Here is an 18,400-nt window from a genome sequence, read left to right as displayed (position 1 = left end):
CCGAAAAAACAAATGTATATATATTTCTTGAAGCTGCCCTTTCATATGGCTCTTTGTAGTTTTGCTTATTTAAAGCTAATGTACTTGCACTTACTACTTGTTGTCTGGAGTTTGCACCTTCAGGGTTGAAAGTGCTTAATTGGAAGTCGCTTTGGATAAAATGTCAAGTCATGTCATGTCATGTCATGTAATCTATTGCGTTTCGGATTCGGCAGAATCTTAACCAGTGGATTCGGTATTTGGCCGAACCCGAAAAATCTGGATTTGGTGCATCCCCTTGAATGGTCCACATACATTACACGTTCATTCGTATACACGTAATAATCATTCGTTACTCTTTCAAAAAAAGTTACTAATCCTTAACTACCTATTTTTTGTGTAACTTATTGTAAAGTGTTACCTGTTGATACATTTAATATTTTCTTTAAATGGATACGCCACCGTTTGTTGAAATAGGGCTTATCACCGTCTCCCCCTAGCTGTAGATAGGTGGGCCAACGCATTTTTGTGCATGCATTGTTTTAGTCTGGTGCAACACCGGCAGTGTCGCTGCTAGTTAGCTTAGCGTAGTGAATGGACTCCTACGTTGCCGGTTAGCATGTTGTGAGTAAAAGTGAGCCAACAAAAAAAAAAACAACAACCTAATTACTTGCACTGAGACAAGAAAATGCATTGGCCCACCTATCTACAGCCAGGGTAGACCGTGATAAGCCCTATTTCAACAAACGGTGGCGTATTCCTTTAAGCTGTGTCATGAAACAATTGGCTACCTAGAAGTAGCACTAGAAGATGGTTGGTAGTTTGGGAAGTATGGATGAGCATGCAGGCAGAGATTGTGTGTGTGTGTGTGTGTGTGTGTGTGTGTGTGTGTGTGTGTGTGTGTGTGTGTGTGTGTGTGTGTGTGTGTGTGTGTTCTTGTGCATGAGCTCAAGTTACAAACAAAACAAGGTGGTACATAATGCTTCAGGGTGCCATTTTTCTGTGTACAGACTCATTTTATTCATAAGGTTTTTACAACAGCACATCTAAAGCCTTTTCTTTTTCACAGACACACAGCAAAGTGAAGAACAACAACGGTGGTGATTTCCCGGTGAGTAGTAGTAGTAGTTTTTTCCTCATTCTGGTTTCCTGCAGGTCCAACATTTCAATGTACAATTCAGAACCAGAACTACTGGCAGTAAGAAATTCATGGTTCAATGGGATCAACCTTGTACCGTGCTGGATGCACTAAAATCAAGTAGAATATATAATGAGCTGACGTTTTTGGATGAAAACATTTTAATTCAGCTGGGTGTAGATGGTGCAGTTATCGTTGCAACACATTTCCCTTGTACTTGTATCAGGAATGGTGAGTCTCTGACTATATCACATAAACCAGAAAATGTTGAAGTGGCCCAAGACCAACTTTGCAGAACAATACAGTCACAGGACAAGTATTCTGTTTTCTACATAGATACAGTCGGAGGAAAAAACAGCAAACAAAAGAAGCTTTTTAGAAACAGTGCTGTCAAACAGTTCAGGTATCTGTGTGTCTATGGGGAGAAGGGGATGACTGTCAAAGAGGCTCTGAAAAGAGATGGTCGCTTAATTGATGAACTCGGCGACTTCACTCTGACTGACAATAAGGATCGAGATTGCATCATTGATTGCACTAACAAGGTTGACAGCCTAAATGGAAGAAGTTTACAGTTGTCGCTTGAACACCAGAGAAAAATCAGAGCCGCGGTGGAAAAGAGTGGAATCAGTGTCAGAGCAGTGATGGAGAAGAGTGGCAACAGTGTCGACAACAAGGAGATTTATGAAACTCTGCGTCGCCAGTTTCCAGATGTCAAAACCTTTATGGAGAGTAGATTCCCTGGTGATTCTTTTCAGAAAGCACTGAACCTGAGGAAGGAAAACTTTGGGAAGATCCAACAGTCATTCAGTGAAGTTCACAGAGTCAGGAAGCTGCTGAAACTGGGCGAGTCAGTTTGCAAAGTGAATGTTAAGAATGTTTGTCAGGGAACAGGCTTTGTGCTGTTTGACAACTTCATCTTGACCAACGCACACATTTTCAAAGATGGTTTTGAAGGACAAAAGTTGAAGCAGGATGTAGATGTGTTTGTTTCGTTTGAAGATCCTGAGCCAAAAGAGTATAACTTTGAGCTGGCTCGCCGTGACATCTGCTACAGTGAGGGTGTTCGTTATCTTGATTATGCCGTACTTGAGATAATGCCTGAGGGCGAAAACTACAACTACAAAACAAAAGAACTCACTAAAATGAAGGTGCCACCAGGACTCCTGGGGATTTTTGGTCCAATGCCTCGGGATGGTGAAGCCTGTATTATTGGTCACCTGGCAGGAGAACTGAAAAAAATGGATCCAATAGTTATCATTGAGAAAGAGAAGAGGGAGCTGGAGGTTGAGCGTAATTTAAAAGAGTACAAGGATTATCTATTTACTCTCTGCACAATCAATCATGTGATCCAAAATGACCCACATGCAGATTTCCTTGTGTTCTACAACACTTTCATGTATCACGGCTCTTCTGGCTCCCCAGTGTTTGATGCTCAGGGCAGAGTTTTTGGTTTGCACACTGGTTGTTTTTTCTGGGGGGTTCCAAAATCTGAAGAGAGTGTGATAGAGTTCTGCCAACCTCTGCGTACTATATTTAAACACTTTGTGAGTACGCTAAAAGTAAGTGGAAAGGATGAGCTGTTGGAGAGAGTTAACAAAGAGTTGAAGGGAAACTCAGACCTAGAAAAGGTGTTTAAGTCTGTGGTTGAGCTGCAGGAAAGCAGACAGATACACGAGGATGAGTCAGCAGACCCTGAGGAGCTCCTGAAGTACATTGAGTCAATGGATACTGATTAAGTGTTCAGACCTTCAAAACGCATCTGGCTGCAAAGGTTATTTTAGAGTTCACAAAATCTTAATTCTGACCGAATGATTAACCGACTCGCCCAATTCAACTTTGTCATCACAACAAATTATATTGTTGCCCTGCTATTTTTTTTGTGCCAAGTGTATTTTTGGGGCTGTGAACTGGATGCGGAAATGTTTAGCCTTATATAACCCTCCTATAACCAACACATTTTTTTTTTTTAAATACTCTATTACACATGTCAAACTCAAGGCCCACGGACCAAACCCGGCCCCTCACAGACTTTAGTCCGGCCCGCATATCACTTTAGGATACCAATTTTTGGCGCTTCTTTCAATGTTTTTGTCACTTTGTTTGACCTTTGTTTTTGTGCTTTATTTCTATGATGGCTACGGAACTTTTTTAGGACTTTATGTTGACCAAACTGTTAGTGAGAAGACGTTATAAGACATGCAAAAATACAATCAAAGATATTTGACTTTTCTCTTAAATAAAAGCATGTTTATACTAAAACTTTACATGTTGATGTGATTCTTATTTTCCAAACTGGCCCTTAGCAAAAGTGAGTTTGACACCCCTGCTCTATTCTATTCTTTAATACTGTATTCTGTAGGAAAATAAACGACTGATTCTACTCTGGCTCAAAAGGCCAGAGTCTTTTAAGAACCACCAGTCACTTCTCAAAGTTTCCCCTTTAAATATTGTGTTCTTTGAAAGGCAGGCCAGGAAATGAATACTCAGGATTCGTTCAGTTAAACTATAACAATTTTTAGTAAAATTATATTGCAAACAGATATTTCATATGCATATGGATCAGCCGCTCCTTAAAGACTTTCTCTCCCTAGCCATCAACAAAGTCTCTCCGGGTCTGACCCCGGACCTTCCTTTTCCCTATTCTTTTATTCATCTTCAGGTTCCTCCCCCCGTCATTGTGTCTGGGCCGCCAATCGGTTGGCTATAACTCAGACTTTCTGTCTCCGAGAAGATAGAGAAGTTGCGCGCTAGCCTTGGGATCACTCTCATTCTCTTCTTCTCTCACGGCCTAAAGATTGTCTGTTCCTTTGAGATATTTCATTAGGTGCATTCTGTTCCAAATGTTTATTAAACAAATCAGGAGCACTTTTGCTCCACTAAATTTGAACCCGTCTTATCTTACACATGCCAGACAGGAGGAGACAGCGAGACCATCCCAGGCTACAGGACATTCTTATTCTAAACCCAATATATTTCTAAAATTTTTACCTTTGTTAATTTTTGTTGTAATTTTTTCAGAAACACTGACTCGCCTGTGAAAGCCTAAATGGCATAGTTAAGTAGTTTTTTTTGTATAGATTTTTACCCATATTACCTGTTTGTATGATATTAAAACTCACCTGTTTTTTCTATTCAAAATCAGTTTCCTGTCATTGATTTCTAATTATTGTTATGCAACACTGTCTATATTGGCCGATCGAGCACATCCTGCAAATCTGATACGACACATGCCTCTGGTGTGGGAGACCTGGGTTCGATTCCCACTGCGATACATCAACCAATGTGTCCCTGAGCAAGACGCTTAACCCCTAGTTGCTCCAGAGGCGTGCGACCTCTGACATACAGTATATAGCAAATGTAAGTCGCTTTGGCTAAAAGCGTCAGCTAAAATGACATGTAATGTAAAAACACATGCTTGAATTCATCCATCATACGGATGATAATGGAAATTTAGCAAATACTCCTTAAACTTTATTGCATAGTGAAGAAGTGTTAAGGTGTAAAAAAAGTTTAATGATCCAACAATTTTCGTTAAAAGCATAATCAAACCTTAAGGGACAATTCCCGTGCAAAATGAACCTAGGGGTTTATAACATATGTGTACCTTGTCGACCGTTCTCTGGGACATGTTTTCATGGTAATCAAATATTTCTCTAGCTTGAAACAAGCTAGCGTGAACCGCTGATTAGCTTAATGCTAGGCATTTGGGGCACTGGTAGAGTAAAATCAAATTGCTATTTTATACCACTAACAAGGCTCATAATAGCACCACACTTCCACGGTAGCATAATTAGGTTCCCTACATGTAAACCGAAGCATTGAGAACTTTGTAAGTGTACAGACAGTTTATTAAAAAGATAGTTTATAAAGACATTACCTTCGGGTACACAGGCAATCGCCATCTTGGGAAAACACACATGACCAGTCGAACCACGAACGTCCTGCCTGAGCTATGTTACTGGTTACTAGTTGCATGGCGTTCGTCGCAAAAAAAAGAAGCATAAAAAACCTTTTAAGACGTTGTTCTTCTTTCAGTCCAATTCGTGAATGGGTAGGTTTACCAGGTCTGCCCAAATGCACAGCATATATGTCCCCTTGTATCCATGAAAGCATTTCCATCTTAGGGAACAAAATAAGTTACAACCCAAATTTCAGCAGCACAGCTAGAATTTAACTTAAATTGTCATCACCTTGATTGGTCACACTGCATGAGCATATACTGAACCTCTTGTGTTTGAGTGGCAACTCGCTAAAGAACAAATTTTGGTTTTGAGGCATCACGTGAATTACAAACACTTGAAAGAAGTTATTTCAGAAAAACACTTTGGTCCTCACTGCTGTTAACTTCTCCTGACATCCTATAATTGCTACAGATGTTTACTGTATCCGGGATTTGTTTCACATCCACTGTTGTCTGGCTGACTTGACCTCAGGTCGCAGGAATGACAATTCAACAGCTCCCCCAAGTTGCCGTTTTACCGCACTACCAGCAAATGACGTTGCAGCACATCTTCATTTGTAATCCAAGCTGAAAGTGTAATATAACTTTGGCAATCCTCACTACCAAAATCAGAAAATAGGATTAGGATTATAAAAAAGCACACTATTGATTTTTGTGCATTTGAAGTGGAGGTTTTTCTTCTCTCAATGGTGTTGCTTTGGGCTTTGAACCCCCCTCCCCCCTTTACAGTAACAAATGCATTACAGTTTTTTTGAAGAGCTGAAACATTTTCAACATTTTGTGAATTATCACCACCTTTTTTATTTGTCATTATTATTATACAAACACTTGCTAAATATTTGAGTTGATCAAACCCTTGAATCTACAAAAAGGTTCAAACAAACCAGAACTATCAGGATAATGTAGATCATTGAAGTGATTAAAACCAAGGAAATAGTCATTTCAAAACCATTACCGTAACACAGTTACAGTAAGTAAGATTGTGTTTCAGAAAGTTACAGAAATTGTCAGACATCCCATCCCAGATTCCAATGAGGCCTTATATTAAGGCCTTTTGGTCTTTCGACCCACTGACTGGCAACAAATGACATGGTACTTTTACATCGTTTACTCCTCTGTCTCAGTCTTCTCCTTATTTCCTCCATCTTACTTTGTCTCATTATGTCATCTTTTATGTGAAGCACTCCTACTCCTTTAGTTCATCAGCACCTCTTATATACTACACGTTGCTAGAGTTTGCTAAGGAAACTGTCAAGCAGTATTTCGTCACTCTTGCTGCCAAACTCGCTTTGGTGAAAATGACAATTTTACCAATTCTCGATTTTGGTGATGTCATTTAAAGAACTGCCACAAACTCTCTCCTGAAAAAAAAACTGGATGTTGTCTACCATAGTGCCATATGTTTTGTGTCCAGAGCCCTTTATAACACCCACCATTGCAACCTCTATGCATTAGTCGGCTGGCCCTCGTTACACACTTGACGCTTAAAGATGCAGTAGGTAAGTCTTATAAAACTAACTTTCTGTCATATTCTGTCAGCTCTGGACAAGCTGGACAACATCTTGGGGAAACTCACGGTTTTGGCAAGGAAATTTGATCGATATGGAGACCAGAGGGGACACTTCAGAGAAGTCGAGAGTGACTAACTTCGGCTCCTCGCCCCAAGACAAAACAAATTCCAATCTTATCTTTTCGGCTCCCTGAACCAGCGCTGGCCTAGGCCGAGGCCGGTGTTGAATAATCACTCCCCCTGGAGCACTACAGCGAGGCACACTCTTGCGTTCCTTACCCGACTCCCACAGACACCTGTTGATTGTTGACTCGTACTGGGTCCTGTTTCAAGGCTGACTCCATGGCAACCGGCTGTGTATCGCAATGACAATCGTGCGGACTAAGAAAACCAGATTACGGGGGCCAGACGTAGCTTGACTACTCAGGACTACACACACACGAACTCTTACATATATACAGATATGCTACCACCCCCACCCCCTATCCAGCCCCCTATCCAGCGCCTTCACCGCTTCTACCCCCAGTCAGGCGGGCAGGTCTGGGACCAGCACCTTTGTTTGGCTGCAGGACCAGATGTCTGCTTGCCTGTGCTGGACTACCTCAACAACAAACACCCCCATCCCCATGCACCCAACACCCTCCTCCCCCATTGCGTGTCTTGTGTGCCCTTGTATTGGTTATGTGCTTATATTATGTTGCTGAGGTGTTTTTTTCCTGTTCCCAAACTGTACTCCTACTGGGGGCATAGTCTGGGAGTTGCCTTTTTCTCCTAGTCTCTCCTCATGTCATGCTGTATTTTCTTTACCCCATATTTGTTTGTATGTACCTTGTGAAGTGCTTTGTTGATTTGTTTATCTGTGAAATACGCTATATAAATAAAATTGGATTGGATTGGATTGGATATTTGCTGAAACTGACCCTATGATCCAGTAGCACTACATGAATTATGTAATATAAAAAAAATCCAGCTCCTCTGGCACCACCTACAGCCTGTAGTGCGATTGGCAAAATTCCACCGCTCCCGGTTGATTTTCTCCAATCAGGGCCACAGGGGGGGTCTATCTGCGTGTCAATCATTGCTGATGCACGCAAAAGCATATAAAAGGGTTCTCCCCTCCACCTTCCCAGCGCACCAGCTGCAGAAAGATTTCCCAAAACTCAGGTGAATATTGTAGTGGCTTTTCAGAGGTGGCGTGAGCTCCGGGATTTTAAAGATCTGAAGAATGATGCAGATGTAGCCACATTTCTTCACAGGTAACATAATTAACATGAATTATTTATCTTTCACTTGGTTATTAGTAGTCAAAAGTCCACAAAGCTACGTTGGTGAGGATAATAGTAACGTTTGCACAGTGGTCGGTCTGATATGATGCTGAAATGGCGGTAGCCTGCTAGTTAGCATCGTTTTACTGTTGGTGAGTAAAGTTAACATTATGTTAGTGTTTAGTTATTGAAAATGTTGTCTGACATGCCTAGGCATATATGTCAAACTCCCTTGTGTGGGAGGGGCTCAGGAGACGGTTTGGGCTTCAGCAGAAAGGGGGGAGGGACTGAGAAGTTGTCGATGTTCAAATTTGTAAGTCCTGGATCTTCACAATCTTACCTACTGCAGCTTTAACTCACTGGTACCAACTTATTTACAAGTCCTTGCTAGGCAAAGCCCCGCTGTACCTAAGCTCACTGGTCACAACAGCTTTACCCACCTGCAGCCTTCGCTCAAGCAGTTACATTTCCTTGGTCATCCCAAAAGCCCACACCTCCTTTGGCCGCCACTCCTTCCAGTTCTCAGCTGGAAATGACTGGAATGAAGTACAAAAATCCCTGACACTCAAAACCCCTATCCCACTAAGTGCCTTTAAAGTAGAGTTAAAGTTCTCTGCCCGAGCCCGAACTGGACCGATATTTCCTGCCACTATCCCTGGGCTGGGCCCTTGATCAAGCATTTGGGTTGTTTTAATCATTACTTTATTAGCCTAATTGGGTGGGGTGAAAGCTTTGCCATAATCATGTGCAGAGTCTCCCCCACTTGCACACATCACAGCCGGCCTGCTGGGCTGTGATGTGTAGCTTAAGTGCAACAAGGAGCTTGAAGATGTAAAGACAAAAAGAAAAACAGGAGAATTAGCCTACCTTTGAGCAAGTTTGGAGGAAAGTCGGAGGTTTGGAACCATTTAAAACGAGTCATGGGCAGTGCCAACGTGTTGGCTTTGTTGAGAAATTTAAGGGTGGCACACAGCACACCTTTGACAGCAAAAAAACGGGAACTTTGACGATGAACAGACACGTGAAGCAGGTTCGCCATGGCAGAAAAGATGATATTCAGCCTTCAATGTCCTCTTTTGTTACTTCTCCAAGCATACCCCTTCTAAACAGATTTCTGCAGTTCAAACAACTCAAAGAACGTCAGTTATAACGGCCCATGTATTAAAAAAAATGTTGGGTTTAAATCAAGCTTGGGCTCATAATTACAGTTAATGTGTCGGGCCGGGCTCGGACACAACGTGCGTGGGCTTGGGTAGGGTCGGGCTTGATTTTTTTGGCCCGATCTAAGCTTTACTTTAAAGTATGTCTGTCTGAGCTCCTGCCCGATCACTGTATGTGCTAACTGTTCTACATCATTCATGCACTTTTTTGCACACCCTCATTCCATTATCTCTGGCATGCCCCTTGCATAGTTGCACAGATGCACCTCTTTACCTAGCCTAGAAATCTAGACGCACCCTAGTGGCAGCAAATTTATTTTGCAGCCAGGGTCGGGAGTTATCTGGAGGTGACATGGAGGAAAAAAATCAAGATGCAACCACCAACACTCGAGATCCCGAGTTTCAAAGTCGGATCTCGAAGTTTCAAAGTCGAGATCTCGAAGTTAGTGTTTGCCACCAGTACATAGTCTTTTTTTGTCTTTTTCTCCTTCCGATTGTTTTTCCCTCCATGTCACCCGGCTCCGTATCGCCTTAGGCACTCTGGCTTTGCGAGCTGGAAAAAACTAATTCTGGTCAGGCCAATCACATCATGTATAGAGTCGGTGGGCGGGCTTATGGTTGTTGCTGCTGCTGGGAACAGCGGTCTTCTGGAAGACCTGGAGTTCAGCTTTTTTTTGAGAAAAGAACAAAGAACGGCACAGAAATCATTCTTAAAAAAGGAAGATGTGTGGGGAGGCAGCATTAAGAAGAGAGACGCTGGGCGACTTAACAGGCTGGTAAGGAAAGCTGGCTCTGTTGTTGGCATTGAGCTGGAGTAACTCACAGCAACTGCAGAGAAACAGACCGAGGGCGTTTCTCAATACCAAGAATGCAAAGCACGGACTTGTGTTCTTGGGGAGAACGTTCTTGCTGGTTGTTCTTGGAAGAATAAACTTGCAAGTTCACAATCACAGAAAACGCTGTTAACAGTTTGAGACAATGCGTTCTTCCTGTTATTGCTCAACACCCCCAGCACACAGGCTACCTGAAAGGCTCCAAAATACCAGCTAGAAATGACCACCACCCACTACACAGCACGTTCATCAAACAGAGGAGCATGTTCAGTGGCAGACTTCTGTCACTGTCATGCTCAATAGACAGGTTAAGGAGGTCCTTTGTCCCCAGGGCCATCCAACTCTTCCATAGGCTACCACACAAAGGGGGAGGGGAGCAATGGCCTTTTCAGCATGAGCCTGTCTCTCTCATCCCCTACCATTTTATCACTTTGTCTGCTGTACAACTGTCTTATAGGCTATATTAGCCCTCCTACACAATCTGGACAGTGGTCATAACATCTACATCTTATAACTTATTCCCTGTTATATATTGTTCATATTCTTATTCAATCAATCACTTAATATGTTAATATTTCATAGTCATAGTTAATATTTAATAATAATCTACTGCACTGTTCAATCCCTGCACTGTTCACTTTTGCACTATCACCATTGCACACAGTCTACCATAGCACCTTATCAGGGTCATTGCATTTCTGTGAGTGATCTTTATTTTTATTTGTATTCTTATGTATAGTATGTGTGATATGCGTGTATATGTGTTTGTTGTGTTATGGTTGTCTAAGCTACTGGATGCCTAAAATTTCCTTCGGGATGAATAAAGTATCTATCTATCTATCTAATCTGCACTTCATTTAGCCTACTGTATTCTGTATTCCTGTATTGTATTGAATGTGAAACTGTATGTTGTCTTGCACGCTTATGCTTTTCTTAGCCAGGTCGCCGTTGCAAATGAGAACCTGTTCTCAACGGCCTACCTGGTTAAATAAAGGTTATATTTGTCCTTACGTTAGCATAGTTAGGGGTGAGATTTGGACACAAATGCAGCACACTACAGCTGTCAATCTTCCTCTATAATACAAATTTCATTTGTTATTTTTTTATATTCAAATAATATTTGAAAATGTAATGCTCAAATGCCTCCTGTTATAAATATGTACTAAACTACTCAGGCTTATGCATTGTCAATGCCACTATAAGCATGTGGTTGTTGTTACACGTTCTGTCCACTAGAGGGACTTCTAACACAATGACATCATGTTAGAAAGCACAGCTGAAACGATTTGTCATAAACTAAGTAACAACAGTGTTAGCCACGATGGTAACGGCATTGATAACTAAGCCAAACAGTGCTGTCACTACTATTTTTGTGATTTATAAGCAACATGTTTCTTGCAGATTGTCACGTTACTGAGAATCCAGCTGTTAAAAGGTAATATATGAAGTGGAAGCTAACTCTGATAGCTGTAGGGGAGCTAACATTAACTGTAGCTGTCTCCATGAAGCTCCCAGCCTAGCTTCTATAACTCGCGACGCCGTTAAGAAACCAAAATGAGTCAACTAATAATAACATAAGCACTTTAGCTCAGTGGATGTCAATTTAAAAGGCAAGTTAAAACCATTTCCCGTCCTTCCGATTTCCAGCCGCAGCCTGTCACTCCCCCTGTACTAACATTACTTGTGTGTGTCTTTGTGTGTGTGTTTTTGTGTGTGTGTGTGTGTGTGTGTGTGTGTGTGTCTAATGCAAAGTAAAAAAAAAAAAACTCAGAACTGACAATAATTACATTTTAGCGCTTATTGCCCACTTACATATTGTGCATCCCAAACTAAACTGTAAACTGTTAAAATGTTTAGGGAATATCGACTTGTTTGTGAATACTGGGCCATCCTGTCAGAATGTGGTGTGACAGTGGGAGTCAGAAGGGTTAATGAAATATGAGAAGGGGATCGTTCAGCGCAGAGCCCGCCACTTCCTATTTTTGTTCCAAAACTGCGCGGCATTTTTCAGAGACGTTCGCGTTAAGTCAAGGTAAGACCACCAGATTCTTTCTTTACATATACAGTATGGTCTTATTATAGTATTATTGTTATGATTACATTGATTATATAATGAAAAAGTGGGGGAAAGGATCCAACACATATTTTTATTAGAATACAAAGTAATTACTTTTTCTTTCAGTTCCTGATTGCGAAGTGAGTGTTGAGGTTTAACATCTTCATGATTAACTATAAAAATAAAACTGATATTGAAATTAACTGATTAGGACACTCATTTGAACTTATCTCTTTGGGCAGTGTCGAAAACTTTTGTTCCACAGGACAGTCAACGTTTTAGCTTTTTTTGCCCAGTCATCAGGGACATCAGAACTTCTGCAAATAGTCACTGCAAAACTGCAGTTATTAAGCCACTCTTATTAAAGAACAATCTGCTGTCTTTACAAATGTCTCTACCCCTGCATATTATTTAATACATTTGGGACATACATGCATGTTGCGCTGCATTGCAGCTGCACTGTATTTGTTTTCTAAAGTTTAATCAATTTTGTTACATTTAATATTATTTAAATCTTCCATTTTACTTAGAAAAGGGTTTGTGTGTGTTTTATTAATCCATCTTTACATTGCATTGTGTTTCTTTTATTATTAATTTTATTATAGAGCCCCTATTATACTCCTTTTCATCGTCATATTTGTACTTTTGGGATCTACTAGAATAGGGTTACATGCTTTGATGTTCAAAAAACATTATGTTTCTCATACTGCCCATTGCTGCCGCTCCTCTGCTTAAAACTCTGAGCTTTTGGCGCCTTCCTGAAAAGCCCAGTGTGCTCTGATTGGTCAACTGGCCCACTCTGTTGTGATTGGTTGACCAAATTCAAACAAGCTGTTGGGCGCGCTGTAGGCCTGGCAAACTGGTTATTCTGAGTCACTCACTAAACTGATCTGGGTTATGCGAGTCACTTGAGTCAATTGAATCAGTATTGCTAAATTGCCCAAGGAAACTCAGTCCTACTGAGAGCTTGCAATGTTTCGGACTGTCTGCTCGACCTAATTGCATTTTAACATACTACATTCATACACCAAACCTACAGTAGGACTAGCTAGGCTACGTGCAGAACATTGTATGTTATTTCAGAAGTGATAGAATGGCTTTTGTTGTGGATTTGCTTTACCCTGAGCTCGAGGAGAGACTTCACTCACTCGTCTGCTACAGATCCACTCATGACAACGTAGCCGGCTGATTCACGCAATTGACTGACTCACGCGAGAACGCGTGAGTCATCAACAACTCATGAGTCATCGACAACTCATGAGTTTTCGACAACTCATGAGTCATCGAGGAGTTCTCGAGTGAGTCCCATGGTTTGCCAGCTTGCAATGTTTCCGGCTCTGAGTCTGTGGGTCTGGAAGTTCCTATAACCTGTCTCAGACTGTCTCTCTGCTCACTCAATCGCTTGAGGTGACTTGTGGAGTTGTGGGTACCTATGAAAGTTTAAGTTATGAAGCTTTTGGCAGCTAAGATTTCTAGGACTAGTAGTAGATAATGCAAGAGGTTTGTGTGTGGCACTGTTATCATTTTAGATTGTAGTATACTCAACTGTTCCGAGTTAATGATACTAGAGACTCGCGACTCATGAGTTAATTTAAAGAGTCAGGTGAAAGATCAGAGTGAATCACGACTCGATCAGGTTTAGTGGGCTGTGTTTGCTCAGGGAGCAACTTTAATACTGTCTGTTGGCAGCACGTATGAAAAACTGGGCTGGCTTTCAATCAGTGGCATCACTAATATTACATTTCAAATATGAATGTGGGCAAGGCATTTACGTCTTGTCAATGTTAATCACTTTGAATGAAAACTCACCATAAAACTTAATGTTTGATTAAAAAAGATTGTATACCATTTACTTTAACTTGTACTGCAGCGAGTATACAGTATACTGAAGGCAGCCAACTGTCAGTTGACATATAGATACATAAGTATATGGCAAATGCAATAATTTCTTTTTTACTTTAAGTTTATCAATGCATCACTTAGATGCAGATTTCAGTTGATTAGCATAGATTTGGGTACGGGCAGAAGAGAAAGATGTCTATTTTCATTTTATTTTTTGTCATTTTAGGAGTAATTTTGAAAATGCCTTCCAAAAAGAACAATCCTCCAAAGAAGCAAAAGACGCGGGACATCGCGTCATTTTTCAGCACACCTGTAAGTAACAGCTCAACAACTCTCTTTAATGGCAGTTCGTGAAATGGTCAGGTAATTTAATTTGTGTACAGAAACCATCATTTTTTTTGTCATGGTGAGCACGTTTTTTATAATACCAACAATTGCATAGCTGTATACAGTGGGACGGGTTGGGTTTAAGAAAACAATAACGGGATGCAGGACAACAACGGCACGGTTGGGTTTAATAAAAGAAGAACGGACGGTTGGGTTTAGGAAACGTGACACCCGGGACACAATCCCCGGTCTCCTGTGTTGTTTGAGGTTCTGCCATCCATTCTGACATACCCCCACTCCGACATTGACGTCTAATTGTCGGAGAGTGGCTGCACTTCCATTGTTTTCAAACGTCCCACCACTCCGACAATTTTTGTTTCCATTAGGGTTAGGGTTAGGGTTAGGGTTAGGGAATAGCAACATGTCGGAATAGCAACATGTCGGAATAGCAGCATGTCGGAATAGCAGCATGTATGAATAGAAGCATGTTGGAGTGGCGGCATGTCGGACTGGCAGCATGTAACCCACCACCCCAACCAACCTCCCTACACAGATTTTTGGGCTTTCATACTACTTTCTACTGTAGTCGCTTTTAATCTTACGTCATCTTCTCATTGAGAATCGTGCTGTCATCACGAAAGATGCTTCCCATTGACATACATTAGTTTAAAAAAACAGGCTGACCATCACGAAAAAAATTACAAACGTGTTTGTGTACACGAAACAAATAGATTTAATTACGTGACCATTTCACGAACTGCCGTGAGACTGGGTTGTATATTTACCATGCAGAATTAGCTACAGATTGTCCCACTGATTTCATTGTTTGTGAATGCCATCATTATTTCATCAGGACAAAACTGGCAGCAGCCCGTTGACAGAGAGAACACAGCCAGGTGGAGCTACAGGTGGAGCTAAGAGCAGATCTGCAGGGTCTGATTCAGGTCACGGAGCCAAATACTCTCAGTCAAGCAAAGATGCAGGGTCCAATCTAGGTGGAGCTACAGGCTCTCAGGTGACTTGATTGGAATAAATTAAGTTTTTGATATGGTTTAAAGAGAAAATAATGATTAGGCTCTTATTATTTGATTAATTTGATATTCTAGCAGCTTATCAATTTGTTACTGCTGTGTCACAAAACAAATGCTTAGATTTTTCACTTTAGAATGGTTAATAGTGTGAGTGGTGGGATGGACGAGCATGCAGGCAGTGATTTTTCAGAAATATTTAAATTTATTCATGCTGGACTCTACTTTTTATTTTAACTATTTAATTAGGTCCAACAGCATCCTCTGCAAACAATTAGTCTCAGTTTGTCTTTACACGAGACTGTCCTCCCCCGATAAACACTCCCATAGGTCCCTTGTTCAAGCAGCAATTACGACAAATTTTTACATTTATAGTGGTGTCACATTGGACTGTGTATCAAGTCATCCATCACCATACGTGTGTGTGTTCTTGTGCATGACCTCAAGTTACAACAAACAGGGTGGTACATAACTCTTCAGGGTACCCACTTGTCTTTGTGTTCCATTGTTTCTACAACAGTAAATCTAAAGCATTTTCTTGTTTTACAGACACGCAGCCAAGCAAAAGTGAAAGAGGAAAATGGTGTTGATCTCATGGTGAGTGGAGTGATGCGCTGCATATACAAAAAGTCAGCATTTTTATTACATCAACAAGGACATGCACTTTTATTCTCCCTCTGGTTTTCTGCAGGGCGAACATTTACATCGTATCACGGTGAAATTCAGTACTACTGGCACTACAAAATACACTATTGACTGCGATCATCCTCGCACAGTGCTGGAGGTGATAAAATCAACTGAAAACTATGAGAAGAAGGTGCAGAACTGTTCAGATGAAAACATTGTGATACAGCTGGGTAAAGCAAGGGACTCTATTGTTGCAACACATTTCCCTTGTACTTGTATCAGGAGTTGTCAGTCTCTGATTGTATCAGGTGAACCAGAAAAGGTTGAAGTGACCCAAGACCAACTTTACAAACCAATACAGTCAAGGGACAAGTATTCTGTCTTTTACATTGATACAGTGGGAGGGCGATACACCAAACAAAAGAGGCTTTTTAGAAACAATGCTGTCAAAGATTTTAAGTATCTGTGTGTCTACGGGGAGAAGGGGATGACTGTCAAAGAGGCTCTGAAAAGAGACGGTCGCTTCATTGATGAACTCGACAACTTCACTCTGTCTGACAATGCGGATCCAGATTCCATCACTGAATGCACACAAAAGATTGACAACCTACATAAGAAACAATTCAAGATATGTCTTCCACGGAACAAGAGGGAAAGTTTTGAAAGACAGCAGGAATACTCTGGTGCATCAAATAATTCACTTCAAAAGTGTTACACAATGCCAGTTGTAGATGTAGTACAGCAGAGAGGAATTAGTGTCAGAGCAGCAGTTGAAAAAGGTGGCAACAATGTTGACATTCAGGAGATTTATGAAAAACTGCGTCAGCAGACTCCAGCTTTGAGAGAATTGATGGAGAGTAGATTCCCTGATGATTCTTATCAGAAGGCACTGAACCTGAGGAAGGAAAACTTTGGGAAGATCCAACAGTCATTCAGTGAAGTTCACAGAGTCAGGAAGCTGCTGAAACTGGGCGAGTCAGTTTGCAAAGTGGTTGTTGGGGATGTTTGTCAGGGAACAGGCTTTGTGCTGTTTGACAACTTCATTTTGACGAACGCACACCTATTCAAAGATTGTGTCGAAGGACAAAAGTTGAAGGAGGGTATAAATGTGTTTGCTCTCTTTAACTATGAAAATCCTGAGCCGCACATAAATTACTACTACTTCGAGAAGGCTCAAGGTGACATCTGCTACACTGAGGATGAGCTTGATTATGCCGTACTTGAGCTCAACCTGGAGAGCCAGAAATCAAACCACTCAACACAAACAAAGAAAATGAAGGTGCCACCAGGACTCCTGAAGATTTTTGGTCCAATGCCTCGGGATGGTGAAGCCTGTATTATTGGTCACCCAGCAGGAGGACTGAAAAAAATGGATCCTACATTTATCATTGAGAAAGAGAAGAGGGTTCAGGCTGTCCATGATCATTTACATCCATACAAAGAGAGTATTGTAACTCTACTCTCAATCAGTCACCTTCTCAAAGATCAAGGCATCGAAAACATAATGATGGGTGGGAATAAAGCAGACAAAGTAGGGACCTACAATACTTTCATGTATCATGGCTCTTCTGGCTCCCCAGTGTTTGATGCTCATGGTCGAGTCTTTGGTTTGCACACCGCAGGATATGCTTATGGGTTTCCAAACCCTAACAAAAGTGTGATAGAGTTCGCCCAACCTCTGCTTACTATTTTTAAACACTTTGTGAGTACTCTAAAAGTAAGTGGAAAGGATAAGCTTTTGGAGAGAGTTAACAAAGAGGTGAAGGGAAACTCAGACCTAGAAAAGGTCTTCAAGTCTGTGGTTGAGCTGAAAGAAAGCAGACAGATACACGAGGATGAGACAGCAGACCCTGAGGAGCTCCTGGACTACATTGAGTCAATGGATATTAATTAAGTATTCAGACCTTCACAACGCATCTGGTTGCATACCTTATTTTACAGTTCATAAAATCTTTGTTTTGACCGAATGATTAACCGACCCGTTGTCATCCCAACAAATTGTACTGCTGCCCTGCTATTTTTGTTTACCAAGTGTATTTTTGGGGCTGTGAACTGGATGCCAACAGGTTTTTTACTCAACATATAACCCTCCTATAACCAACACTTATTTTAATACTGTATTCTAGACTTACCATTGTTGATATTTGGTTATCAGAAACATTGACTCGCCTGTGAAAGCCTAAATGTTATAGTTAAGTAACGTTTCTTGGTGTTGTTTAGTTTTTTTGTGTTGATTTTGTAATTTTGTAATTGATATTTTAGACTTTATTACCCATATTACCTGTTTGTATGATATTAAAACTCAACTGTTTGTTCTCTTCAAAATCTGTTTCCTGTCATTGATTTCTAATTATTGTTATACAACACTGTCTATATTGGCCAATTGAACACATCTTACAAATCATCCAGAGGAGACGACACTGAAACTAAAGACACATGCTTGAATTCATCCATCATACAGATTCATAATGGAACTTTAGCAAATACTGACTGCATACATAAAATGAATTGCTGTAACCCTCTAAAACAGTCAGCTAAAAATAAAAAAACCTTCTTAAACTTATTGCACTATTGCATTGTAAAGAAGTGTTAAGGTGTATAAAAGTATAAAGTTAAAGTTGTATGATCCAACAAATTTCATTCAAAGCATACTTAAGCCTTAACAGGGTTTAAT

General features: G+C 40.9%; 1 protein-coding gene across 3 annotated transcripts in view; it reads left to right on the top strand.

The window, feature by feature from the left end:
- Nucleotides 1-18,051, top strand: part of LOC120573374 (serine protease FAM111A-like) — a 30,972-nt gene extending 12,921 nt beyond the window's left edge. Inside the window, exons 3-7 of one of the 3 annotated variants that reach the window (XM_039823080.1) lie at nucleotides 1,049-1,090; nucleotides 13,971-14,056; nucleotides 14,925-15,086; nucleotides 15,649-15,696; nucleotides 15,791-18,051. In XM_039823080.1, coding sequence (XP_039679014.1) covers nucleotides 13,985-14,056; nucleotides 14,925-15,086; nucleotides 15,649-15,696; nucleotides 15,791-17,620 — 2,112 coding nt within the window. In that variant the 5' untranslated portion in view covers nucleotides 1,049-1,090; nucleotides 13,971-13,984 and the 3' untranslated portion in view covers nucleotides 17,621-18,051. Of the gene's footprint in view, nucleotides 1-1,048; nucleotides 1,091-11,258; nucleotides 11,282-11,632; nucleotides 11,879-13,970; nucleotides 14,057-14,924; nucleotides 15,087-15,648; nucleotides 15,697-15,790 lie in introns of those variants that run through there. The other 2 variants (XM_039823082.1, XM_039823079.1) reach the window with 2 other exon arrangements.
- The last annotated feature ends 349 nt before the right edge of the window (nucleotides 18,052-18,400 follow it).

The sequence above is a fragment of the Perca fluviatilis genome, chromosome 14, assembly GCF_010015445.1.
Source record: "Perca fluviatilis chromosome 14, GENO_Pfluv_1.0, whole genome shotgun sequence".
NCBI lineage: Eukaryota > Metazoa > Chordata > Actinopteri > Perciformes > Percidae > Perca > Perca fluviatilis.
This window is presented reverse-complemented; position numbering and strand designations above follow the sequence as displayed.